Source organism: Xiphias gladius, chromosome 20 (assembly GCF_016859285.1).
Source record: "Xiphias gladius isolate SHS-SW01 ecotype Sanya breed wild chromosome 20, ASM1685928v1, whole genome shotgun sequence".
NCBI lineage: Eukaryota > Metazoa > Chordata > Actinopteri > Istiophoriformes > Xiphiidae > Xiphias > Xiphias gladius.
Genome location: NC_053419.1, coordinates 5,234,972 through 5,261,333, shown reverse-complemented (window position 1 = coordinate 5,261,333; position 26,362 = coordinate 5,234,972). Strand labels below are relative to the sequence as shown.

The following is a 26,362-nucleotide window of genomic DNA, read 5'->3' as shown; positions in this document are numbered from 1 at the left end:
GGAGATCTGTATCAACCCAAAGCTATTGACAAAATGAACATTACATGGGACTACATGTTGGAAGGAATCCTGTAATAAAACTAAACCAAAAAGTACAGATAAGAGCTTGGTGACCCTAATAATGAACTTCTATGTGTGAACTACTGTTTTGTCAAACTGAAGTAGCCTTTCTATATATGTAGTGTTTTTCTTTATTTCTTTCTCTCTATCAAGCAACTACAGAATGACAAAATATTTTTTATATTATGGATTTGACCATTTCTTCAGTATCAACTAAAGTAATCTGAAATAATAGTATTGCTGCAAATTCAGAAACATATGAAAAGTATGAGGACATGCTGGGAATTTTGCAAATGAGTAGAGGGAGGCATTGCAACAACTTGCAGTACCAGAAACTTTTCATCTGGTGTGTTGACATGGAAAAATTACAATGTGCTCCTTGTAATGGGCAAAGAATACATGAAAGCCCCCCCCCCCAACTTCCAGGGCACCCAAAATTACACTTTAAAGCTCTATTTTCTAATCTCTTATCAATTTGTGAAACTCCTTACCCACAGAACTCAAAATGGCTCATGAATTGCACCATTTTAAACTCAAGTTGCTTTAACAGACAGATCAGTTGTGTAGTCATGTTGCTTGTCATTGGTAATACTTGGTATCATCAGAATGCCTCGTCAATATGAAATGATCAGGATTTATATTTATATATATATATATATATATATATATATATATATGTGTGTGTGTTTGTGTGTGAATGACCAGGGCATTGACCAGTAGGCAAATGCCTATGAGTTTTGTGACTTTCTGACAAGAAATACTACCAGCAGTCACTTCAAACCCATGCACCCAGACCCTTAGGCCCTTGGAACTGTGCCTAGGCCTGTTCACGATGGTCCTGTACTCTAAAGACTGCTCATTTCATGGAGCTCTACCGCGGGGAGACGCAGGTTGCAGGACAAAGAACAAGATTAGATAAGAGGGAACTAAAAGTGAAAGCTGGGCAGTGAAGGTACAAAAATCCCCTGGGGAAAATTGAGTTTACGCGGAGCATTTGAATGCAACATCTCTCTATCTCTCCACTTGTTTTCGTGGATCTACAGAAAGCAAGGCTGCTTCGCCCCTTTCCTGACTACATGCACATTGATTGTTAACTAAACAACAGGATCGAAGCTAATGTCTATCTGCTTGGTAGAAGAAGCAGGTTTAAATGTTCTGTAACAGGCTACTCTGAAATCGTTTGTGGCTACACTCCAAACACCCATGTCCTCCCAATCACAGGATCACAATTTCCGTGACGTCCACCGGAAAGAGAGAGGACGCAAACGCAGCACGTAAAACAAAACAGATGCCACCACAAATCAGCAATAGAGGACGTCAGCTAAACCAGCTTGCAGTACTCCCGGTTGGAGCGGAGCGGAGCGTGCATTGTGTGAGAAGAGTGGAAAGGAAGGAACAGAGGACCACTGAACTAGACGGCCCTAGTTAGTTAGCTCCAACCAAGGTTAACCCAGTTATTCCCTCAATCCAAAAGGTTTCAAGAAAAAACGCTCCTCTGACACAGAAGGTGAGCTCACTATTTGAAGCATCGCAAGCTAGCACAAGTGGTTGTTTGGGAAGTTTCTGAAGTGAACAGTAACGCACTAGCGTTTACGTGAATAGTATTTAAGTCACATTTTAGCTTATAGTGAATAGTCTCGACATTATTGTAAAATTGTCTTACTAAACTAGCGAGGTTTAAAGAAATGTTCCGTTTGGTTAACACGTGTCGCTCAAAACTTCATTTATCCAACTGTGAAGTTGTAAATCACATACAACTTTCGCACTTTTTGTTATAACAGCTAGTTACTAAAGCTAATTTCAATTTCATTGTTTTTTTTTAACATCGATCACACTAAAACAATCTAGAATTAACTTGGCTAACGTTAATCTGCTAGCACCACCAGCAGCATCTGTGGACTTGCTCAAGTTGACAGTATCATGTTGGCTATATATTTTACCATTAACGACTATTTTCATGTGTCTGTTTAACATTACTGGTTCACGCACTTATTTCCCATGGTAATAGCAGTAAAGGCAGTTTGTTGCAAGTTAATGTCAACATAGGTAGTTCGTCTTTGGTGGGAACAAAAACAAAGAACAGACAAAGCAAATGCAACAACAGTGCTATCAGTTTTCTCTTGTAGCTAACATTAGCATGCTATCATTAGCGAGATCACGAGAATCTTGCTCACACGGTTGTTTTGGCTAACAGTCGTAAGCGAGCAGGATAAAGCTCAGTTCAATCACATAGTGTTGAATTGAGCTTTATCTTAGCGTCTTTTTAGCTCAAAACTTTTATAACTCGACAGAAAGGTAATAATTTCCATGCTGACCGGTGCAATGTACTGTAGGTTTTTTTTGAGAGAGTGACGCTAGCAGCAGCTATTAGCTTGCTAGCATGACTCAGTAGATTTGTAGAAGTGACACGGCTTTGGCCCGGTGTTTGCCAGGAAGCAACCGAGAACTGCAGCCGAGATGAATGATACTGATTGTTTGAGTGATTCCACAGAGGATATCTAACTAGAGATGGGGTTATGTATGTTATTAAGCCTCGGGGTGGTGTTAGCATGCTACAGGTAACACTAAATGTTGGGGTCAGGGAATGATTTTATCTTTGTCTCGGTGATAAACATGCTCAGCTCTTTGCGCGAGCTACAAGTGTTTTGCAAAATTTTGTATCCACGTCACAATCTCTTCAGACTACTTCCATGTCCAGTTGGTGTGGTGGGATTTGTCAGCCTCTGTCTTGATAATGTGTTTCCTCCCTTGGGTTAGAAAGATGATGATATCTTGGAAGGGAAAGGATACAAATCGTGGCATGATACCAGCTCTGATTTCAGGACTCTCGAGGTTGTCTAAAAATAATTGTGTTCACAGCCCTACTGTATTGAGGTAACTCGTGTGTGTGTGTGTGTGTGTGTGTGTGTGTGTGTGTGCGCGCGCGCGCGGGCGGGCGCGCGTGCCTTTGAGATCAGTGTCACATTACGCTCCTGTGACAGAGGAAAGCCACCATACACAGGTCCATGTGATCCTGGAGCTGCATGGAGGCCTGCAGTCTGCAGGCACACACACGTGAAGGCACATATTGCTGTGGTGTGGTGATGACATTTGCGGGGAGATGAGGAAGCCTCTGATGCAGTTCAATGGAACCAGAATTTACTGATGTGAATACTTCCCTTTTTCATCCCCCCATGTTTTACCAGTGACTACAAACAGCCTCTTTCCCCTTACATGACATCTTCACAACTTCCTTTAAAATACAAGTCATGGGGCTGATGCAAATTCATATTTACCTGAGTAACTTTGGGTAAAGAAGAGAGGACTAATACACTTTGTGTTGCAACTTGCAATAAGCAGTGATTATGTTAATATTAGCTAAACATTTTGGTTTTCAGACCTGCCCGTGTTTTTGCCTAAAGGCCAATTTGTGACAAAATAAGTATGCATGAGCATTTATATTCTACTAGTAACATTACAGCTGGACTCTTTTGTACTAATGAAGATACTGAGTTTCAGTGCTGATACCAAAAGGTTTACAAAAACGTTTTTGTTTTTTTTAAAGACTTTTAATTATATAAAAAAAAAATTAAAACAAAACCTTATATGACAAAGGAAGCCAAAGTTCTCAAATGTTTAATGTTGTATAAACACCAGCAGCGGGACAAGAGCCAAACCACGCTGGTTTATGAGATATCATCTGTCCCACTCACCACCTTGCTCGTTTACAACATCCAGGCACTATCGTAGGGAGAAGGTGGCTGACATCTGCCTGGACTGCAGCCCCAGCTAGAGGCAGGTGGCTTCGTAACATCTTAGATGCAACAGTTAACTGGTGTTATACATTAATAAAATATTAATAATTAGTTTAACCACATAGTATTTCTAGTGGCGACTAGCAAGCGCAGCAATGTTTAATTGTTTAGTCAACTAATCATGCACAACCCTACTTTGAACCAAGATATGTTATGAAACCAACCCCTAACCTCATGTTCCAGGCTTAGGCCATGTGATGAAACCTGAGCCATTTCCTTCACTGATGAAGGCTGTGAGATGTGGGTTAAAGCTAAAAAAGCTACTAAATTGACCATAAATTATAAAAAATATAATTGTGTCACATATATTGATTCCGAGGTCAGGAATTGACTTCTCTACTGTAGTCTAAAATTGGCAGACTAAAAGTCTGACAGGGCATTTGATGCCAAGTTTCTGTACAATCTTCAATAATCTGTGCAATCAACAAATTTCACATAGTGCCAAAAAGTATAGTGCCCTGGTTTAAATGACGGGATTATCTCATCATTCAGGTATTGTAGTGAGCTGAGGCCACAGCCTGTAGATATACAGAGCAGAAGGAAGATACAAGTTGTCCTTTTAACTTCGGCTGCTGAAGGAATGACTGACTGGGGAAAGTGGCTTCTGTCAGAAGTGATAAGTGATTGTCTGCCCTTTTACAATACTGTTTGATAACCCTGTGCAAATTAGAATATAACCTTGTGTTAATTACATCAAATAGCTCAGCAGCTGAACAAGCCAAAGTCAGATGTGAGCATGTGATGCTCAGTTGTCGCTAAACCTATGAGTAATTGCTGACTAGAGATGAATAGTGTGGTATGAGTGTGTTAAACTGGAGTTTAACAAGAGGTGGATGTGATTTAGTTAAGCAGACAGACTATGGCCAGGGGTGAACTTACACTGTTGTTTTTTGATGGCACAGCCTGATACTCACTGCCTAGTGATAGGTCGGAACATCATTTAACATTAATACTCACCCACTGCTCACCCAACTTTTGGCACATTTTATTGTGTATTAATAAGAGTTTTGAGCTGTGAATAACAGATGTTTGTTTGGTTTTGTAAGTTTCTGCAGATTCAAGCAAACAAACATTTTCTGACTCAGTACCTGGATATTGACACCTTTGGTGTGGCTGTAATGCAGCTGAGTTATGCTGAATCTGAATTTCACAGTACACCAGATTCCAGAGGATATCTGGTGTCAAAACATCACCAGTGAAGTTTATTAGGGCAGCGTTGTTTTGGTCTGAACATCTGGTATAAGTCCAAAATCTAAAGGTGTTTGCACTTACATTACATTTACAATTATATTAAAATGGAAAAAGCAGCAAATCTCAAATTTTGAGAAGCTGGAGTCAGTGAATGTTTGGCATTTTGCCTGAGAAATAATGGCTTACTGGTTATTAAAACTGTTGCCAAATTGATTAATTGCCTAATTGATTTAGCATTAATGACATATCTCTGTTTTATCCAGGTTCTCAGTGCAATAGATAGTTGATAATCTTTACACTGGACCATCTGGACTGTAGTGGACCATAGTTTTTGAACAACAGGAGTGTTTTTTCTTGTTTTTCCATTTACCTTGCACCAACACAAACACTCATCATTCCAATGCGTGTCTTTGTTTGTGTCTCCAGGTCAGCTCACTAGGCGGCAGACATCGCTATGGCCCAGGAGACCAATCAGAGCCCAGTTCCTATGCTCTGTGCCACTGGCTGTGGTTTCTATGGCAACCCTAGGACTAATGGCATGTGCTCTGTGTGCCACAAGGAGCACCTGTCAAGACAGAACAATGGAGGAGTCAATTCTTTAAGTGCTGTGGGTAAGACCTGCTGTGTCTGTCACAGTTTTTTTTGTTTCCATGTGCACATAGGAGAAAACTCCCAACTTCGCTCTGCAGCTGCATTGCCTTTGTCCCCAGTGTCTGACTGTAAAATCTTCTCCCTCAGGCAGCAGCAGTGGCCCGACAGCTGAGGCTTCTGCCATCCAGAGGTTAGAGGCCACTTTGAATAATGCTGCAGCTGCTGCAGTCGCCGCTGCAGAGGTGGCAGCTGAGGCAGCTGCCTCTGCTGAGGCCGTTGCCACCGAGGCTCTCAGGTGAGTGGATCCACTTATACTAGCTTCAAACAAAGCTTGCAGTCGCAGGTTTGAAATAGGGAGTTCAGTACACAGTTTAAGTGGTTTAAGTCCTGATTACAATGTTGTTAGTCCTCATCAACCTTCATGGGTTCTGACATTTTTAAAAACGTTAGCAAATGCATTAATTTGTGAACTTAGTACTATCAAAAACTCTACACTGAGAAAGTCCTGACTAATCACATCATTCATGAGGACTCTTCTCATAAACACAACCCCACTTGAAGGCACCATTAAACGTGAAGGGATACACATTTAGTAGTATCTCATTAGTGTCTCCAGCACACAAAGACAGCTGGATACACAGTATAATAAACATAGCCCTTAAATTCATTTAGTCTCCAGTAATATCCAGCTTTTTAGTGATTTTACTCTGTCTATCCTTGACAGTGGGGTTTCAACGGCCACTTCTGTAACACAACAGATGACTGAGATGAGGCTCTCCTGTGAGGAGAAAGGAACATCAGGGAGTAAAGTGGAGCTCACAGAGCCAGGTGGGTACCAAAAATGGTACAGCTACTTATGACAGAGGACATATACAAAGTTAATCATTTATTGATTACAGTGTAATACCAGCAAATACAACCGTCCTACAAGAAATAACATTGTGAAAAACTTGCATTAAAATGTTTTTCCACTGTCAGAAAGATGTTTATTAAAGTTGGATACAGTTGGAATTTGATGGTATATATCATGAGACGATCAAAATTTGGTTTATACTGAGGTGTCTTTTACTTAATATCTCTGATTGTATTTGGCCATTGAGGACAAAGCTGTAAATCAGTGAGCAGGACTGTTTTTATGGCAATATTGCATTTAGAGTGGGGTTTTTAATGAGATGAAGTAACTTGATTTGACAGCTATTCTATCACAGTTAACCAAAACAAATATTTCAGTCTGGTTATTTTGTGTGTAGCTTTGGAAAATTCACTGTATTTCAATAAATATTAATATCACTAATATACTACATATAATATTCTAATAATTTCTACACCCTCACAGACATACACAAGGAGGCTTTGTTGTCAGAGAATTGCTTTTTAAAAAAATTTTTAATACAAAAATGAGGTATTGCAACACCTGTGTATGTTAGTAAGAGGGATACTTATCTGAGTTAAGTGTTCTTCTTGCGTGTCTTCAGTGGTGAGTCCGCCCACAGTCTCAGCCTCCCATCCCTCCACTGAGTCCAAAATCCCAGAGCCCCTGAAACCCAAGAAGAATCGCTGCTTTATGTGCCGCAAAAAGATCGGCCTCACAGGTGAGAAATTACACCGATAAGCGATTTTTAATGTCATTAGTCTGCGACCCACCACAGGTTTGTACCTGTTCTTCTAGATTAATTTTTCCCACGAAGTTAAAGCTGACCACTGTGGCTTTTTAACAATGAGATTTCTCTGGGTTAGCAGCAACGATTCTGGCTTAACATGCCAGTACCGTCTGGTCAGACCAGAGCTGTCACTAAGCAAGCTATGCTTTTTGTTTTGCCATTTTATTCACACATAAGAGTCCACAGCAGAATGTAAGTAGTGGATAAATTATTCCTTTTGCAAGGGCTGATTTTTTTTTTTTTTTTTTTTCAAACTGGAAAGGGGCAGTGTTCATTGCAATCTACTACAGCAGATGTTAAAATGAATCATGTTGCTTGAGGCAGCATAGCGCTAAAAGGGAGAAAGGCACAAATGTGGTTAAATATTGGTTCAGAGGTGATTGATTTCACATCTAAGTGTTTTTACTCCAAAATATTGATATATCCTTCTACAAGTTGACCATTTTTAAAAGTAGTAGGCTATGTTACAGGGAGAAATGATTAATTACAGCTTGTTATAGTCTATTACATCCTCCAAAATGAGAACTGTCTACATTTCCTGAAGATGTGTTTTCACACACCTGTTCTGACTGGTAATTGATCAGATTAGGTGGTGATGAGTTTTTAAATCGACATGTCGCTGCACTGTGCTAGCATGTCTACGTTTAGGAATGTTTTTCAATTGTGAACTCTTGTTGTTGATTTAACTTGGTCTGTCCTCTGCTGTGGCATTTCAGGTTTTGACTGCCGCTGTGGGAATGTGTTCTGTGGACTTCACCGTTACTCAGATAAGCACAACTGTCCGTACGACTACAAAGCTGAAGCTGCTGCCAAGATTCGCAAAGAAAACCCTGTGGTTGTTGCTGACAAGATCCAGAGAATATGAAGACTCTCAGTTTGACTTTGAATACTGGAAGCGATCGGATTTAAAAAAAAAAAAAAAATAGACTTGAGCCCAGCCTTCTTTGTGAAGGATCTGTATTCTTTTCTGGTTTGTAACACATTCAGGACATTTTTCCCCAGTGCATGAAAGTTCACACATATTTTCAGCTCTGTCCTTGTTTTGGTGTGAGTCTAACACTTTTGGAGGGTTGTATTGAACAAGCCAATGGTGTACTGTATATGAGGATGGGGCCTGGGTGGGAGTTTCTATATTATGAGAAGTGACTGAGGGAGATTGCTGAAGGAAAAAAAACACATTTCACTTTTAGAAATTGCTGTCCAGTCTGATTGGTGATTCTACTGAGATCACTTGAACTCTGCCTGGAAAGTGCTCAGACATTTTCGGGCTTTCGTTTGGACTCTCAGACTCTTACTGCTGTATGCTGATGGCACCATCTCAGCCGTGCTTGCTCTCTGCTGGCTTGAGTAGCAAAATGGATATCTCTTTTCTTTTCTTTCTTTTTTTTTTTTGGCCTCCACGTAACTCTGTGAGGTCAGAGTTAAACCCTCCTGATATGTCAGACTTTGCGTCCTGGTAAGTTAATATCAACCTGAAATGCTTCTCTGTGCCGCCGGAATCTCATCCACTCTGGCCTGCCTGCAACACACAGCTCAGATACTTAGCTAGAAAGACTTTGAAAAAGAGACTTTGTTGCAAGCCTTTTTCTTGCTGGCTCATATTCCTTCTCTCCTGCTGTGTGAGCGGCACTACGAACACGATGTAGTTGGACTGTATTTCTTTTTCTCCCAATTATCTCGGACTGAACGCTGTGACTCGCTCTGTGTCCCGGATCTAGATCTGGGCTGGCACATGGAATTCTGCTTTTTAGGTCTTTAAAACTATCCACTGAAGTCACATGATGATACATGTCACCTGACTGTGATGTTTTTTGTTTTTTTTTTTCCCCCCTTTTTTTTGTTTTGTTTTGTTGTTGTTTTCCAGAAAAGTGGTTTGTATGCTATGTGTTGTTGTATGACAAGTAGTCTACACTTGTATTAATTTTGCCTTTGGAATGGTTTTAGCTCCACTAATATTTTCATCATTTACTTCCTTATTGAATGTTTTCTTCTATTTTTAACATGGGCTGACACATTTACAACATCGGGAATGTTGACTGCTGCATACTGGATCAAACACAGGTGTGTGTTTGTGGGAGTAGATGTGGTTGGCTCGTGTGTGAGTGTCGTATGAGGCTAAGTGGTTGTGTGCCGCGGTGAATAATGAGACCTGTGGACGTAGGTTATTGATAATTTACCGTTTTTGATGATTTTCGGTCTGGCTGCTTAATGTGTGTTTTGTTTTTTACCCTTTAGTTATGCAAGTTTGTACAAACATCTTTATTTATATACTGCAGTGCGCGTAATCTTCCAATAATACAGAATAAATTGTATGATGTAAATAAATTATGTTCAAAAAATATAGAATCAAGACTCTTCATTTTAATAATCCAGTTCAGTCTAAAATGAAAATGAATAGCTTGGTGTGTGCTGTTCTTACCGTGTGTGGGTGGGTGTGGACAAAGCATTGTATAGAAAAAGCTTTGTATGAATGTGTGTGTGTTAATGGGTGAATGTGGCACTAGTCGCTTTGAGTGGTGAATAAGACTAGAAAAGCTCTATATAAGTGCAGTGCAGTCCATTCACCATGGTAAAAGTGTGATACAACTACAGGATTTAATGATACATAAACCATATTTTCCTTGAATGGGTTCAGATGCTGAGCACAACATCCAGCTGACATTTACAGGCTGCTGTCTGTCACTTAATCTACCACAGTTCTGTATTTCCATGTGATTTGTTTCTCTGCAGGGGAAACAGGATCCGCTGCAGCGAGTGTGGCCTCGGGTCACGTTAACTCACCCGCTCCCCTGCCTCACCATGAGGTCCGTGCGTTGTGACGCGCGCACACACGTGTAGAGTGTACTCATTCGTCAGCACGAGAAGCACATGGTATCGTGCGCACTTCTGTTACTCAGCCAACCATGCAATTAAATACGGAATCAAAAGAAGGTCAATAAGATTTTTCGGCTTGTGAAAAGATGTTCAGAAATAATTTTTCATGAACTCTGAAACCGGCTCCTACAGCCGAGGCATGGACTCTACAAGACTTCTGAAGGTGCCTTTTGGTATCTGGTACCAAGATCTCAGCAGCAGATTCTTTAAGTCCTGTAAAACTGTGAGGTGGAGCAGCCACAGATCAGACTTCTTCCAGCACATCCTTCCACACCCTGTCACCAGTTCCTGTGGTTTGTCCCTCCACAGACCACTGTTGGTAGATACTGCTGATCGGGACCACCCCACAAGCCTTGCTGTGTTGGAGATCCTCCGAGCCAGTTGTCTGTCCAGAACAATTTTTCCCTTATCAAAATTGCTCAGGTCTTTCCACCTGCCGATTTCTCCCACATCAAACACAGTGACTACAAGAAACGACTAGTATATCCCAGACCTTTACATGCACCGTTTGCCACCTGTGAGTGGTCATAATGTTGTGGCTCATTGTTGTACATGAGAAATTCAAGTCTGTAAATGTTTAAAAAAAGATCCGTACTTGTTCAAAAGGAAGACTTAGAATCTAAAGCCACACTGGCACTAAAAATTTCATTCCTACGGTGGCACCAAAGGTTAAAGCGATCATTCATCCCCTGGGGACCATGAATGTCTGTACAAAAACACATGGTAATCCATCCAGAAGTTGTTAAGACATTTCAGTCTAGACCGAAATGGCTGATCGAGCAAGCGAGCGCCCATCAGACCGACATTCCATAGAACCTTTGTGAAAATGAGTCTAAATACAAGTTATGCACAATTGATCAATGTTGAGGTTATATAAAGACTAGGAGAGGAAAAGCACCGCTTTTGTGATTATCTCACCACAACTTCAAAGCCTAAAAACTGCATTAAAGTCCCCTCACTGGGGCCTCAGTGTGCCACCGAGTGGGTGACACTGATTTTAAAAATACACATTTTAAGTTGAGTATTGAGTTTTAGTTGTACAAGCCTGAGAGCAGCGTTGTACAACTATAAATCTTTTTCTGCACGTTCACAAACTTGAGTGTTTGTCTCAGGTTCACAAAGGGGGATAACCACACACTTCAAAATGATTGCTGAATGTCTTTTTGCAAATTCAACATTCACTTACTGACCCTTATTTGATTCCATATTTAACTTCCACATCATTCAGTGTTGGAACTTTTCACGCCTGTACTCACGTGGTACGTGTTACTCAGCAGTCTTTTCCTTCTGTGATTGTAAGAAACCATACAGAAATATGAAGGTAAATTACAGTATATTTTCACAAAAATAAATACGACCTCTAATTATTTGTAAAACAGCTCATTTATTTAGTAATACAAGGTTATGCTGCAGTAGTCGTGGGTTAGTACACATCAGTAGATTTTTTTTTGGTCAACAGTTTAGTTAGTGAATAACCACTAGGTGGCATAACAACCCTATACTATCCCATATAACTTGTCTAACAGAGCAAAACCCAAAAAAGAAAACTAACGTCTTAAACATATTGTGTAGTTTGTATAAAAGTATGAAATTCTTCAAGACAAACATAAAAATCAAAGTTAACACCATAAATAAAGACCCCTGAATTGTGAACCCTAACATTATAAATTTAAAAAGATGGAACTTTAAATAGAGTAAACTCTTTGATATTATACAGTCAGCACTGTTTGGACAATGTGACACAAACTTGTGTAAACAGCTTAATTTATTACCCAAATTCTTAGATTAAAGCGTATAGATGTTAATACTCACGGCTCTGACTGTTAAAGTTAGCAGAAGTGAAATTTTAAAGTTTAAGTCTAATACCTTTTTATTTTTCAGTCTTTCAGTCATACACACTCTCATGTCGACCTGTCACAGACATGCAGTAATATTAAAACACTGTCCAGACCCGACCCATTAACTTTGAATTGCTCATGCATCTGTCATGGTGATCAAGCATGAAATATTGATTAGAAATGTCCTATGGTTTTTCTTTTAGACAAGAGGGTGTTTAGAAATATGTGTCAGGAACACAAATGTGTCCCGATTTGAAGGGAACATGGTGAATTTCTGCTGTTTGTGTACATTTGTGAAAAGGACAACTCTCCTGCACCCGGCATCCAGAGAGACAAGACTGCTTAGTGGTGTTATCGACCAAAAGAATCGAAAGAAAAATTAAACACACACCAAAGGATTTCAGTTTTGATAAGTAGTTATTTCGTTTGTTTAATCCCCAGATCAGTGATAAAAATACAAAAGTAGAAGGTCTTTGATCAACTATTTATCCATGTTCATAGTTTCAATTGCAGTTTATTTTTTTTCCATTCCCCAATTTTTCTATTTCAGTTGCCCATTTTGGCAGTTTTACCTTACTTTTTTGTTTTAATTTTTTAATTTTTTAAATTTTTTTAATTTAAACTGTAATCTCTAGTATGATATAATGGCTCTTTTCATTGATAAATATGTATATAAAAATACAAAACTGAAAACAACAATGAGGGGTGGAGCAAAAGCAAACATCCCAACAACAATTCTTTAACATAGATACCAAAAAGACAACACTTAAAGCCGCTATAATCAATATTTTGATATAAATTGTGGATCAAATGACTATGTGGATGTGAATAGGGTTGCTAGGAGTGACGATCTCTCAGAGAATTATAACCCGACTCTGCATTTCCTCTCAACTTTGTGGAGCGTTTCAGCATCTTAATTGCTTTGGTTTGCAGCCCACGTCTTTACTGTCTGGGTTGACTCTCGCAGCTTTCGCAGTTTTCAACTAAAAGGAGAGTGACTTCTGAATATCACATTCATCGGGTGGCCAGAAAACCAGTCGTGCTAACACACTCATAGAACTGGAGTTCCACCCAGACCGCTTCTATTTTTACTGCTTCCACGTGGCCAAAAAATCAATTAATGCAGGTTTGAAAGAAAAGAAAAAAACAAAACAGGAGGACACAGAAAGAAGTCCATAGCCTCTGCCCACCACCCTCACGAACGACTGAGCCAGACACATATGTTACACAAAATACATGAATATCTGTGCATATGCCTACACGTGTATGTACTTATAGCATACACATGTACCCTCACATAAATTCACTTTAAAAATATACACGATCACTTAATTATAAACGTCTAAATATCAATATCTAAGATAGTAATATTATTTTGTCATGTACACTTTCTTAACATATAGGGCACCTACGTCCTTATACTCTGACCAGGTGGACCGGAATGCGGCAGAGGTGTCCACACACATCAGCACCGATCAGCACCGTCTGAAAGAGTCTGAGACACATCTCACCTATGGGAGCTGACAACTGTGTAATAGAATCATTTTGGATGTGAAAAATGAGCTCTGCTCTATTATTTAATGAGGCTCTGCACGCACAGGTAGCTGCTGGCAGTCTTTGCTTCAGGCTGGCTGACTGTCTTACCTGCTGTATTTGTACTGTAAACCTCAAAACGAGGAAATACTGCAGTTGCAAGGTCACCTCAGGGTATTTACTGCTTGCCTAATGGGCCTCGAAAACCGAAACCTAAACTGTCATTAAATCTTTAGGGTGTCTGGTCTTCTCCTCTGTGTGTAGTGTGTGTGTGTGTGTGTGTGTGTGTGTGTGTGTGTGTGTGTGTGTGTGTGTGTGTGTGTGTGTGTGTGTGTGTGTGTGTGTGTGTGTACACTTGTACTTGTATTTCTATCTTTGCGAGGACCAATTTGAGTTTTAGACTGTGGGAGAGAGGAGTGCAGTCCTCACAACTTCAAAGGGCTGTTTGAGGGTTAAGACTTGGTTTTAGGGTTCAGGTTAAGGGTTGGGGTTAGACAGTTAGTTGTGATGGCCGAGGTTAGGGTAAGGGGCTAGGGAATGCATTAGGTGGATCACCTTTGGTTTCCAGAGTTTACTACACCTATCAAACAACACCTGCTGAGTGCAAGTCACATGCAGCAGTCGTCATAGTGACGGCACTGTCAGATACCTGAGTTGGGTGCTGGCGGGGAGCCAAGGCAGAGAGGAGCCAACATCTTTTGGGGGGGGGGGGTAGTAGACTGGTCAAACACTGAAGAGGACACAGAGGACAGACGCTTTTTATTTTCCATCATGCCAAGAAAAAGTGATGTGGCTAAAATGGATGAAAGTGAGTTGAAGATTAGAGTACTGCATGATTCATTTGTTTTGTCTAATGACATACCTTAAGTTGTGTAGGTTATAATGATGTGTCATTTGAGAGGAGAAAAATATTTTCCTCTAACAAAACAAATTTGTAAGAACCATTTGTGTACTACTTACAGACTTCTCGAGCCACGACGCTACCGTGTGGACTCAAGTCATGTGAAATTTTGGCCCTTTTTCCACAAGCAGGAGCTTAACAAAGCGTAACATAACATGTAGCCATTGTCACAGGTTCTGCTTTCGTTTCTACTGGTCTCCACATGCCATTGGGCTGAGTTCCGGGAACCAAATTTGGAACAAATTTTAGTCTTAAATTTTAAGACCTCAGACTTAACGATCTGTGACCCACGTGACTGAATGACTGAACTGAATGAGGAGTTATTTGGTTCTGGTAATCACTCTTTTAGTACCCCATGTATGTTTTTTAAATTACATTTGCTGTATGTTATACACAAAACAGATGGTATCTATGACGAGTTTATAATCAACTTCAAAATCACTATGTTCAATAATATAGTTTATGTCATTTTTGCAATATACTGCAATATCTGATAGCACTGCCACTGGAAAAAGCTCAATCCTAAAAAGATTTTTTATATATTATTGAGTCCTAAGAACCTTGTTTTCTGAAAGCAACTTAAAACATTCTGCCAACAAGTTGATATTATTTCAATAGTAATAGTCGTTCTTACATATTCTGTGCTTTATTTCCTCGGTTTGATTATTTCTTTTTTAAGTATAAACAATCAACTTGAAGAGAATAAGGCAGATCGCTGCAGTACAACCGGGACAAGTAACAACTTAAAAACTTCATTTTAGAAAATTTCTTGCGACATTTTCTCGCAGTTATGAATAAATATCCAATGATAACGATTGTGAGATACAGAATAAAGATACAGAAGTCATAATAATGAGATAAGGTCTCCAAATTTATTTCCTTTGTAAATGTAACGGATTTCTGTATCCACACTGTAGCCATGCTAGCAGAGGCAGTATTTATAGACAGTGGTGCTTTGGGCTAAACGCTAACATCAGGATGCTAGCAAGCTCACGACATTAATACTAACATGCTGATGTTAGCAGGTAATGTTTACCATGTTCACCATTTTAGTTTAGCACCAAACAAAGTACAGCTGAGCCTGATGAGATTTTTCATTAGTTTTGTGGGTATTTGGTCATTCAACAAAGTATTGGACAAATTACAATTTCGATCTGATTATGGTGTTAGATGAAAAGCTAAGGGATCACGAGTCATTACAATTCATCCTGAAATACAAAATAAAATAAAGGTGCAAAAATTGGATTGTTTTGAAATAATAACATTTATGCAACTCATTAATAATAACATCATTTGTTATGGTGGTGATTTCGTGCACTGAATTTGAAAATTGCTAACGGTAGAACAGAATTTTAATTGTTGGCTTTGCAAATGGATGTGTTCATGGCCTGTTGAGTATTTTATCGTGTTGTTGTGTTGGTTTCTTTGTATTCTTCCTCAGTTGGGATAGAGATAGACGAGGATTTGAGTGACAGTGATGGTGAGTGGATAAAACAGCATTTCATGGCCCTGATTTTAAAAAAAGGTAATAGTCTAGTCTAATACTCAGAATACCATATATGGTATTTTGTGTGTTTTATTCGGTCTTGGTGTAGACGGCGTCATCCAGAGGAGAACAAACAGGAGGCAGGCAGCCGGAAGAGGAGGTGCAAAGGGAAGAGGCCGGGGTAAAAAACCAGCCAGCAAGGACGAGGATGATGAAGATGAGGACGAAGATGAAGCTCCCAGGGGACGCAGAGGTGCAAACAAGAAGAAACCTGCAAAGAAACGTGGCGGTGGTGATGATGATGAGGATGAGAGTGAGGACGAAGCTCCCAAGAGGAAACGAGGAGCAGCAGCCAACAAGAAGAAAGGAGGCAAAGCTCAGGACAGTGATGAGGAGGACAGTGACGAGGGAAAGAAGGGAAAGAAGGGAAAGAAGGGAGGAGGGAAGAAAGCAGGGAAGGAGGAGGTGGACAGTAAAGGTAAGAAGGGGGACGCCAAAGGGAAGGACAAGGGGAAAGACAAGGATGATGACAAGGAGAAGAAGAAGAAGAAGAAGAAAAAGGATGACAGGTAGGCCAGAGGAAGTAAAACTACCTGTAAGGATTCAGAGATCTCATTTTAACATTACTCTTTAAATCAGGATCCATATCACCTTAACGATTTAATTGCCAAATCATACAGTTTTAAAAAGCTGTCCTGTGATCTGCTGCTGAGAAACCTTGTATCTTATAAATCAACACTGATCATACCAGTCAACTGTGATTTCACCCCCACAACATGAGTGTTTAACGGAATGAACAAGTAGCAAAAATGGAGTGTTTGTTCAACCTCAGGAAAACCCGAAAGTGGTCAGCCAATTTCACGAAAATCTGTATATTAGACTATTAGACATCTTGTGTGCAAAGTTTACATTTTACTCTGAGGCTGTCACCAGTGGAAAGCTCAGGATGAATCGTAATAATTTTAGTGATACCCTGACTTTTCCTTATATTTAGCCAATGTTAGCATTTTAACATGCTGAACTAAACTGGGGAAACAGGAAAAACATTTCATCTGCTAAACACCAGCACTTTAGCATTGTCTCTGTGAGTACGAAAGCGTGCTAATGTTAGCATTTAGCTCAAAGCGCTGCTGTGCGTAAGCTCAGGCTCACAGGGCTGCCCCTCCAATTTATTCTGGGATCCCTTGTGGGGGTCCACTGCCTGACGGGCGGACATTCACATGGAAATCTGCATATTACAGTAATCATCCAGCATTTAATGTACGAATTCAAACAAAGAAGCATCTTGGTGAAAAGTGAATTAAATTGACAGCAGTCCATCAGGGTTGTGTATTTTCACCTCCGTGTTTATTCATAACAGTCCCTCCTCCCAAACTTGCGTTTGCTTCGACAAACTCCCTCCATCCCTTCTCTGTGCCTTTCCCGCCTTTTCTCTGCCAGTTCATCTGAATCCAGCTCAGCCTCCGATGAGGAGGAGTCCATGTCCGAGGGAGAGATGGCCCGGCTGATGGAGGAGGTGGAGGAGAAAAAGAAACTCATCGCCAATATTAGGAATAAGCCGTGGAGGATGAAGCGGCGGCTCACGCACCTGAAGTAATTTCCTGCTTTGAATTTTACATGAGGTTCCTTACATGTGATGCAGCTTTTCATCTGAAGTTCGCATGGAGGTCGTATTTGTCCTTGTCAGGAATCCTTATTATGACTCGAGAAGTAAAACACGAATCCAGCTGGTTTTAATGAGCGTCTGCCGCCCATGTGACTTTGTCTCTTCACAGGGAGGCTCAAGAATTTGTGGATAAGTTTGAAGGCGCTTTGGGCAAAGGAAAAGGCAGGAAGTGGTACGCCTACAAAGTGATGATGACAAAGGTTAGGCACAAAAATCAGACCTCCTAGCTCTTCCCTGCCTTTCTCTGCTTTTTGCTTGTGTGTGTGTTTTCCTTCTTTAGTTTTCCTTCTTTTTTTTTTTTAATCTCAGAAATGGATCAAGTTTCAAAGGGATTTTGAGAATTTCAGAACAGCCTGTATCCCCTGGGAGAGGAAGATCAAAGAGGTGGAGAGTAAGTGCTGTTTACAGAACAGCTGTAGTGTTTACCAGATGAACAGCGACTCCTTCTGGGCAGATGTTGAGTTTAAAAATCTTCTCAATGTCCTCAGGTCACTTTGGGTCATCTGTGGCGTCCTACTTTATCTTCCTGCGCTGGATGTACGGCATGAACCTCGTCCTTTTCGGTTTCACCTTTGGACTGGTGGTCATCCCCGAGGTGAAGTGATGTAGTCCTGTGTCTGCATTAAGAGTTGTAATAAAATATAGTCATGTAGGACTTCTCAAAATCAAATAATTACATACAATTATTTATTTTTACTTTATTAATATTATTATGTAAGTTCAAATAAAAATGGAAAAAGATAAAACTAAACGGTTTAATACAACAAAAAGTTAAATCACGTAAAATCAGGATATGCTTTCCGAGAAAAAAGTTCAAAGAAGAAATTCCAAAGATGACACTGCCTCAGCCAGCTTTGTTTCTCTGGGCAGGTTATTCCAGAGCTTTTAGGCCTCTGATGGCAGGAGGAAAGCTTCAGTTTACATATTTATGCCTTTATTTGGCAGGTTCTGATGGGCCTTCCCTATGGGTCAGTCCCCAGGAAAACTGTGCCCAGGGCAGAGCAGGCCACCGCCCAGGACTACTCTGTCCTCATGGACTTCAATGTGAGTCTGATATATGATGAAGATGACATTTTTTTTAAATTTACAATTATCATTGTGTCAAACATAAATATGCCCAGGCCTCATTGGTCCTACAAGACACCACAAAGTAATATAAACTAGCTCCTGAATTGTGTGCATACATGTATTCCAACAATACTACATAGAGTCCAAAAATCAAGAAAATCTATTCATAACTTACATAATCAGATTTTTCATGTCTACAATGAAATTCTTAGGTTAATAGATAACATATATAATTGTTCATCAGTAGGGAAAAGTAAATAAGACTAATTAAATAGTCCAAATAACCTTCTTTTAGTTTTCAACACAGAGTAAGAAAACTTGAACGCATCAAAACTAAGCAACCAGTCCAATTTTTGAACGTCTGTACAACAGAAGATTTCAGCCTTTTGATGAGACTTTGTTAACATTCTTAAATTATCTGAAGAGTGTTAGAAATTCATCAGAAAAGTGGACTCCTTTTCCACTTTTTCCTAATCACACAGCTCCCACAATGTGTTTTCCTCTTGATTATTTGTGAATCTGTCAACCACAGCGGCCAGACAAAGAATTTCAGTTCTAAGTGAGATGTAACATATTTAGCAGTTTGCTCTTTATGTGATAAAACCCCACTTTTTCTTTTTATTTGACCTTTATTTAACGAGAATGTTCTCTGAGATCAAAATCTCTAACATGCAGCACAACTATGTGACGCAAACCAACAGAGACAATAAAGGAAAGTGCCATCTTCCTCTAATGACATCTCCCCTTCTCACAGGGCTACTGCAAATATTCAGTCTTGTTTTATGGATATTACAACAACCAGAGGACCATCGGCTTGCTGAAGTTCAGGCTGCCTCTGTCCTACCTCATGGTCGGGATCGGCACCTTCGGCTACAGCCTGATGGTCGTGATCCGCACGTGAGTCTAAGACCTTTGTATTAGTTGCTTTTAATAAATATTTACTGTCAAACATGTTCCAAAAACGTCTCAACCAGGCTGCTTCAACTGCCCCGGAGAAATGTCATTAATAATGTAATGTAATACTGTCATTAATCTCCTCATTTTTCACACATGTTCAGGCTTGTCAGCCTGTGTGCCCATGAAGAAAGCAGTTTGTTTTATTTTCCAGAATGGCCAAGAACGCTGACGTTGGTGGTGGAGACGGAGAGGAAGGAGAGTTCACATTTGCCTGGAAGATGTTCACCAGCTGGGATTACCTCATTGGCAACGCAGAGACTGCTGACAACAAATATGCCTCCATCACCACCAGCTTCAAGGTAACCACGGCAACCGTTTTACAAGAAACAAATGTATATAAACATAAACACATAAACACTTTATTTTTCAGGACACCTGTAGTTCACTGCTACTCTGTTAATGCAGTAAATAACAGTTTAAGTTCCCTACTGACTGTGAATCCCTCTTGTTCCTGCTCCGCCAAGAACAGGAGTCCATCGTGGACGAGGAAGAGAACCAGAAGGATGAGAACATTCACCTGCGGAGGTTCCTCCGAGTCCTGGCTAACGTCCTGATTACCTGCAGCCTCGGCGGCAGCGGATACCTCATCTACTTTGTGGTGAAGAGGTCTCAGGAGTTTGCCACCAGGGACGACCTCAGCTGGTACGAGAAGAACGAGGTAATGATGGTCTTGTGGCTCCAGTGAAATTCTGCAGGTACTAATGGTACTAAGGTGCTAATGATTTTCATAATGCTGTTTCAGTTATTAGCAGCTGCTGCCAAACTATAGCTACTGCTGCTAGACCTACTACTATTACTGCTACTGCCACTAGGCCTACCACTAATTCTGATGCAAGCAGGTTTATAGGACACTAAACAAAGGCAACACAGTTTTTGTGTTTTGTATGCAACAGAATGCTAAATACCACAACTAAAACTTTTAAAGGACATTGACAAAGGTTACAAATGAAATCCAGAAACACAAAGGACGGATTCCCACAAGTGAATCTAGGGAGACAGATGCATTTGCAGCAATGTTTTAAATGTCACAGTAAGGGGAAAAATTTCCATCTGTTAACAATTTATTGAAAAAAAAAGTATAGAATATATTTAAAAAACTGAGATAAAAATGTAGAAACGTAGAAAAAAAAATTAGAAGAAAAAAATAGTATTGTCTGTTTTAAGGAGATAGTTTTTGACATGATGATGTCACTGGTGATTTTGACGTGTTTTGGTCCAGTTGGAGATCATCATGTCTCTGCTGGGTCTGGTGTGTCCTCCTCTGTTTGAGACCATCGCTGAGCTGGAGGACTACCATCCTCGAATTGCCCTCAAATGGCAGCTGGGACGCATCTTTGCCCTCTTCCTGGGAAACCTCTACACCTTTCTGTTCGCCCTGTTTGATGAGGTCAACACCAAGGTATGGTGCCGTGTCACTTCAAAGTCTGGATGCCAGTGAGAATATGGTGATTCTGGACTGAAATCACAAGTATTTCCTTACTGCTAAATCCGATTGCTGAAGTCATCCATTGCATGCATAATACACGGCATGGGCGGCGTCTGTGGTGTGATGAGGTTGATCTAACCTGGCAAAGTGAAGCAATGTCCAAAAAAACCACAACGTTTTTTTCTTGTAAATTTGTGACTTTAATCTCAGAGAATATCTGAGTTTTTTTCTTGAAAATTTACAGAAATTCTGAGTTTTTTTCTCAGAATATTACCCCCCTCCCCTGGCTCCGCAAATATATATTTTTTTTACCTACAGTGGCCCTAATACACCGTTGGAGTGATCCAATATATATTCATATAAAAAGACAACCTTTGCATAAAATATCGCCATGAAAAAGAAGTTTTCCATATGCTGAATAGAAACCTGCTGACTGATTGGCTTCTTTGTGCCTCTTAGCTGGAAGAAGAGCAGTCCATCAAGAATGCCTCCATGTGGGCCATGAAGGAGTACTACGCCAACTACTCACGTCTGGTCAACGACTCCGAGGCCACCCCACCCCCCATGGACCCTGCTGATGTCATCAGAGGACCCTGCTGGGAAACTGCTGTCGGCATAGTAATGAAAATAAAAATTGTTTAACACTTATACTGTACATCCACAATACAACACAGAAACAACGTATTTTATCACCAGTCATTCTTAATCAATTTCAATGACATAGTTTTCTGCTACATCGCATCAGTTCACATCAATATTGTTATTCTTTCAATGGGATCTGCCAAAAAAAAAAAAAAAAAACATTTTACGAACCACACATGCCAGTTTTATCTGGTTCTCAGGCCAAAGATTCATCAGATTAGATGGTGTTTAGACAGTGAAATCCCCACCTGCTCAGAGAAGTTCTCCTTTTAAAGGTGCAATTCATATCAGATTAGAGTTAAAATGAATTCATAACTATACCCTGTGCTGTCCCTAAATTCCAGGAGTTTGTAAAGCTGACAGTGTCGGACATCCAGGTGTCATACCTGACCATCCTGATCGGTGACTTTGCCAGAGCCGTCATCGTCCGCTTCCTTAACTACTGCTGGTGCTGGGACCTGGAGGCTGGATTTGTAAGTTTTTGGTTCAAGGTTAAATGAAACTGTTTACATTGGGTGTGTCTACAAAGTAGTTCATAGGTCCCTGAGTAGTGAACAGCACAGGAGGACAGTCGTTTTCTGATGGAGAAAATGTCTTGAGTAATTTTGAATTTTGAATTTTTTTGTGTAGTTGTATTTGAATGTCTGCCATTATGTGCTATCTTACTTTTTGTTTTCTTTTGGATTTTTTTTCCCTTCCTTTTTAATGAGTAAACTATATATTGGAGAGTGCCCTGATCAAGTCCCTCTGAGGGCTTTTTTTTGTTGTTTCTCTGTGCATAAACTTGTGTCTTTTGCATTTGTGTAAATAAATAAAATCTAAATTTAAAATAATTCCAGTGCTCCGGAGGTTCAGCTGTGCAGAAAACCCCCATAACGCAGTGACTGAGCATCTTCAAAAAAGTCTTACTTCACTGTCAATAGGACCCCTCTTCACAGTCTGAATCCCAGTTCCACACTATATCAAATAATATGAAGTATACATTATGTTTCAGTGTTGACAGGGGACTTTTATTTGCAGACAAAAATGATACAAAGTGCCAGTGCAAACAGATTTTTGAACACTACCCCCATTTTTAAATTGAAATTGACTTCCCAAATAGAATCGTAAAACAATAATTCAACCGGGGGCTTATTTAACTGTTCTTAATAAGTTAACTGCAAAACTTAAGCTTTGTTATCGGTAAAACTTTTTAAATTCATTGTCTCTGTTCACTCTTAGCCGTCATATGGCGAGTTTGACATCAGCGGAAATGTTCTTGGATTAGTCTTCAATCAAGGGATGATCTGGTACAAACTTTATTTTTTTACTGACGTGCACACACTCGGTCGCCAGTGTGGTCAGTACTCTGGTGTGTGTACAGTATGTGAGTTTAGATGCATGGGTGCGTGTTACTGCATGTGTCCAGTATCACTACATGGACAGATAATAGCCAGTGTACTGCCAGTGTTTGGGCTTCAGGTTGCCATGGAGCCGCTCTGCGTGAATTATCAGCAGCACTTTGAACAGAACTGACCATCACTAGTTACATGTAACATGTTGGAAGAGGTTACTCCTAATTATGTTACATCACAATATGCTACGTCACATGCATCACCTTACTGTGTTACACTAAATTACACCATAGTTTTTCTCATTACATCGTAATTTTTACATCATATTTAAATGGTCTTACGTTACAATTTGCTACATTATTGTTTTGCAATTTCATCACAAACACTATGTACAGCGTTCCAGCAGACCCCAATCAATTGAAAGCTTTCATATTTACTGATTTGTTACGCAACATCTGATCCGATGACACGATGTCATGTCATTAGGATGGGTGCGTTTTATGCTCCTGGGCTGGTTGGCATCAACGTGCTCCGCCTCCTCAGCTCCATGTACTATCAGTGTTGGGCTGTGATGGCCACCAACGTCCCCCATGAGAGAGTCTTCAAGGCCTCCAAGTCCAACAACTTCTACATGGGCCTGCTGCTCCTCATCCTCTTCCTCAGTCTGTTACCTGTCGTCTACACCATCATGACCCTGCCACCTTCGTTTGACTGCGGACCCTTCAGGTAACAACTATGAAAAAATCCTTAAAAACACGTAAAATGAACATGAGTTATATGATCATAGTAAGAAACAAGCATGTGCATATATGAAGAACACACACACATACACATACTGACCACGATGATGTTTGCAGTGGGAAGGCAAAGATGTTTGATGTGATCATGGAGACGATCGACCTGGACTTGCCAGCCTTCATGGGGACGCTCTTCAGCTACGCAGCCAACCCGGGCCTCATCATACCCGCTGTATTGCTCATGGTGTGAGTGTAGAGGAGGAGCACAGGATCAGATGCACACACACACACACACACACACACACACACACACACACACACACACACACACACACACACACGTTAGGCTTCGAACCTAAACTAAACCTTTGAGCTAATTTATTTATTTTTGAGCTTTTAGTCAATTTTGTACCGTTAACCCAGTCATATTTTAAAATGGATGCACAGTTCACATTCATATGTACACATCTCTGGACAGTAGAAACACACTGAAATGCACGCACATATGCAAGTTCACAACTTAATTGTTATTGTTGTTGTTGTGTGCATCTAAAAAGGCTGCCAAACTCCCCAAGTTGCCTTTGCAGACAAAACGACAAATCCTGTCGTCTCTCCTGTACAGACTGGCCATCTACTATCTGAACTCGGTGTCTGAGGCCTACAAAAACTCCAACACGGAGCTGAAGAAGAAGATGCAGATGGTAAATACAGAACGGAGATAAATGTAGAGTACAACCTGTACATACTGTATATAGGGTGTTAGCACAGAACTGCAGACTGCTGAAATGAGAGAAATGTTGAATGTAGTAACTTGGTGATCAACTTTTCATCTAGCGCTACCATCTGTCATCATTTGCAGATCCACAGTCTTTTTCCTATTTTGAGTCAAATATTTCACTAAGGATACATTTAACATAACTTTTTTTTGCCTCCTCTCTTTACTTTCTCTTTCTTTCCTCAATCTCTCCTAATCTCTGTTTTTTTTAATCATCTCCCCACTCTTTTTCTCTGTCCGCTACCTCTCTTTGTCTGTATCTGTCTCCCTCCATCTCTCTCCGTCCAGGCTCGGGATGAAGAGAAGAATCGGAGGAACAACACGGACAGCACCAATCAGGTCATGAAGGACCTGGAGGACCTGCTGCCGAACCGCTCCCTCATCCGCCCTGCTCCTCCACCAGAGCCCAGTCAGTAAACTCCTAAAAAGGAATAACTATATATAACTAATCCAAACTTGTTCCCCCATACCATAATGTATAAAACATAATTCCCTCCTTATATGGAACACTTATATGTTATTTTGACTTAGGGTTAAATAGTAACAGACCTTTGACATTGCGTCCATTGAGGTATTGAGGTTATGAAACAATTGGAAATCTAGGGATACAACTGATTTATCACTGTCTCTGTCTAAACAGAAAAAACACCAGAGCCGGAAGCAAAGCCAACTAAGATGAAGCCCGGGTCGTCCGGTAAAGCCGTTAACCTGCAGAAAGATGTGGCTCTGGCATCGTCCAACCCCAACGCTCAAAGGCCAGTGAGCCGGCCGCCAGGGCCGAGAGGACAGGGACCGATGCCGGGTCCAGGTGCAGGACCGGGCAGAGGCCGCGGGAGAGGGCCCCCTCCAAGATAACGGCCTGAGAAAATCACTCCCCCGCAGACTCGTCCCTCAGACAATTTGGAGACATCAACAAGCACAAACACATTCAGCAGAGTGTTGAGATAATTGTGCTGTTTCACAAGGACCTTCATTTCCCTTCATATTTCCTTACTGACATCCTTACTGGCTCCCTACTCGTAGTCTCTATTAACAACCAACATGGGTGGACAAACATGAGGCCTATATGGTGCAGATGGGCACATTGTGATATCACAAACATGTTTGACTGTTTGACCCAGTGATGATAAAACACATTTCCAAAAAGAGACAGTTTTCTCATTGAACTTTGATCTCATCAACCGCAGGAAACAATGATCTTAGGTGTCCAGACACACTGTGAAACTGAATGGAAGAGGATATGGGATATCTTTAATTCAATGTCAATGTGTTAATCATGTCAAGTAAGCATATTTTCATGCTGTTATATTGTGATGATTTAAAGATATTGGCCTCACTATATCATCCATCTACCACTCAGTTTGTTCATGTACTTTATGTACACTGTGTGGTCATGTCTGATCTCTCAGTAATTAATATTTTCGACACATCTGCGCTTGAGGCTTTTCTGTTTTCTTTGTATTTCATGCTAAGATTCTGACTTTGAAATAAAGTTTTAAATCTTTTCATAACATCTTTATAGCAGTTCAAATTGTGTTTTATTTTATCCTACTTTATTTCATTTTAGTTTTCATTATTTTTTCAGTCTTGCTTCTCCAAACCTGGCACCTACATTACCCACAATAAAACTTGGCCACCAAGAATTTTGGTCGTCAAACTTGTAGTCTATAGACCCAACCAACCCTGACTCAACTGACATCACTTGAGGACATCTGTAAGACTTCACACAGCTTTGACGGTACCGGTACTCTGGGATTTTGACCATGTTAAATTTAAGAGGACATTTCCAAGGTTTAAACAACAGATTCAGTTGCCCACCAGATATAAT

At 40.3% G+C, this 26,362-nt stretch overlaps 2 protein-coding genes across 4 annotated transcripts; both read left to right on the top strand.

Moving 5' to 3' along the window:
* The first annotated feature begins 1,295 nt into the window (after positions 1–1,295).
* Positions 1,296–9,630, top strand: LOC120806590 (AN1-type zinc finger protein 5-like). Of its 2 annotated transcripts, none has more exons than XM_040157903.1 (6): positions 1,296–1,567; positions 5,472–5,656; positions 5,784–5,931; positions 6,361–6,464; positions 7,112–7,228; positions 8,014–9,630. In XM_040157903.1, the coding sequence occupies exons 2-6, from the start codon at positions 5,500–5,502 to the stop codon at positions 8,160–8,162; spliced, it is 675 nt and encodes a 224-aa protein (XP_040013837.1). In that variant the 5' UTR covers positions 1,296–1,567; positions 5,472–5,499; the 3' UTR covers positions 8,163–9,630. The 2 variants fall into 2 exon arrangements, with proteins under 2 accessions (XP_040013837.1, XP_040013838.1); XM_040157904.1 differs by lacking the exon at positions 1,296–1,567 and adding an exon at positions 3,666–3,834.
* Positions 9,631–14,313: 4,683 nt separating this feature from the next.
* On the top strand, positions 14,314–26,047 carry tmc2a (transmembrane channel-like 2a). Of its 2 annotated transcripts, XM_040157553.1 has the most exons (21): positions 14,314–14,350; positions 15,885–15,927; positions 16,067–16,379; positions 16,434–16,498; positions 17,370–17,522; positions 17,705–17,795; positions 17,905–17,986; positions 18,084–18,190; positions 18,541–18,639; positions 19,418–19,560; positions 19,772–19,919; positions 20,090–20,278; positions 20,840–21,019; positions 21,506–21,664; positions 22,033–22,161; positions 22,910–22,977; positions 23,509–23,748; positions 23,880–24,005; positions 24,382–24,460; positions 24,823–24,943; positions 25,175–26,047. In XM_040157553.1, the coding sequence occupies exons 1-21, from the start codon at positions 14,314–14,316 to the stop codon at positions 25,387–25,389; spliced, it is 2,787 nt and encodes a 928-aa protein (XP_040013487.1). In that variant the 3' UTR covers positions 25,390–26,047. The 2 variants fall into 2 exon arrangements, with proteins under 2 accessions (XP_040013487.1, XP_040013486.1); XM_040157552.1 differs by having other exon boundaries at positions 15,885–15,923; positions 16,039–16,498.
* The last annotated feature ends 315 nt before the right edge of the window (positions 26,048–26,362 follow it).

Bases quoted from the DNA above. Each gene is read 5' to 3' on its own strand.
- tmc2a (XM_040157552.1), top strand. From the start codon at position 14,314: ATGCCAAGAAAAAGTGATGTGGCTAAAATGGATGAAA. The intron at 14,351-15,884 runs GTGAGTTGAAGA...ATTCTTCCTCAG, and splicing joins TGTGGCTAAAATGGATGAAA to TTGGGATAGAGATAGACGAG. The intron at 23,749-23,879 runs GTAACAACTATG...TGATGTTTGCAG, and splicing joins TTTGACTGCGGACCCTTCAG to TGGGAAGGCAAAGATGTTTG.
- LOC120806590 (XM_040157903.1), top strand. From the start codon at position 5,500: ATGGCCCAGGAGACCAATCAGAGCCCAGTTCCTATGCTCTGTGCCACT. The intron at 6,465-7,111 runs GTGGGTACCAAA...GCGTGTCTTCAG, and splicing joins AGTGGAGCTCACAGAGCCAG to TGGTGAGTCCGCCCACAGTC. The intron at 7,229-8,013 runs GTGAGAAATTAC...GTGGCATTTCAG, and splicing joins CAAAAAGATCGGCCTCACAG to GTTTTGACTGCCGCTGTGGG.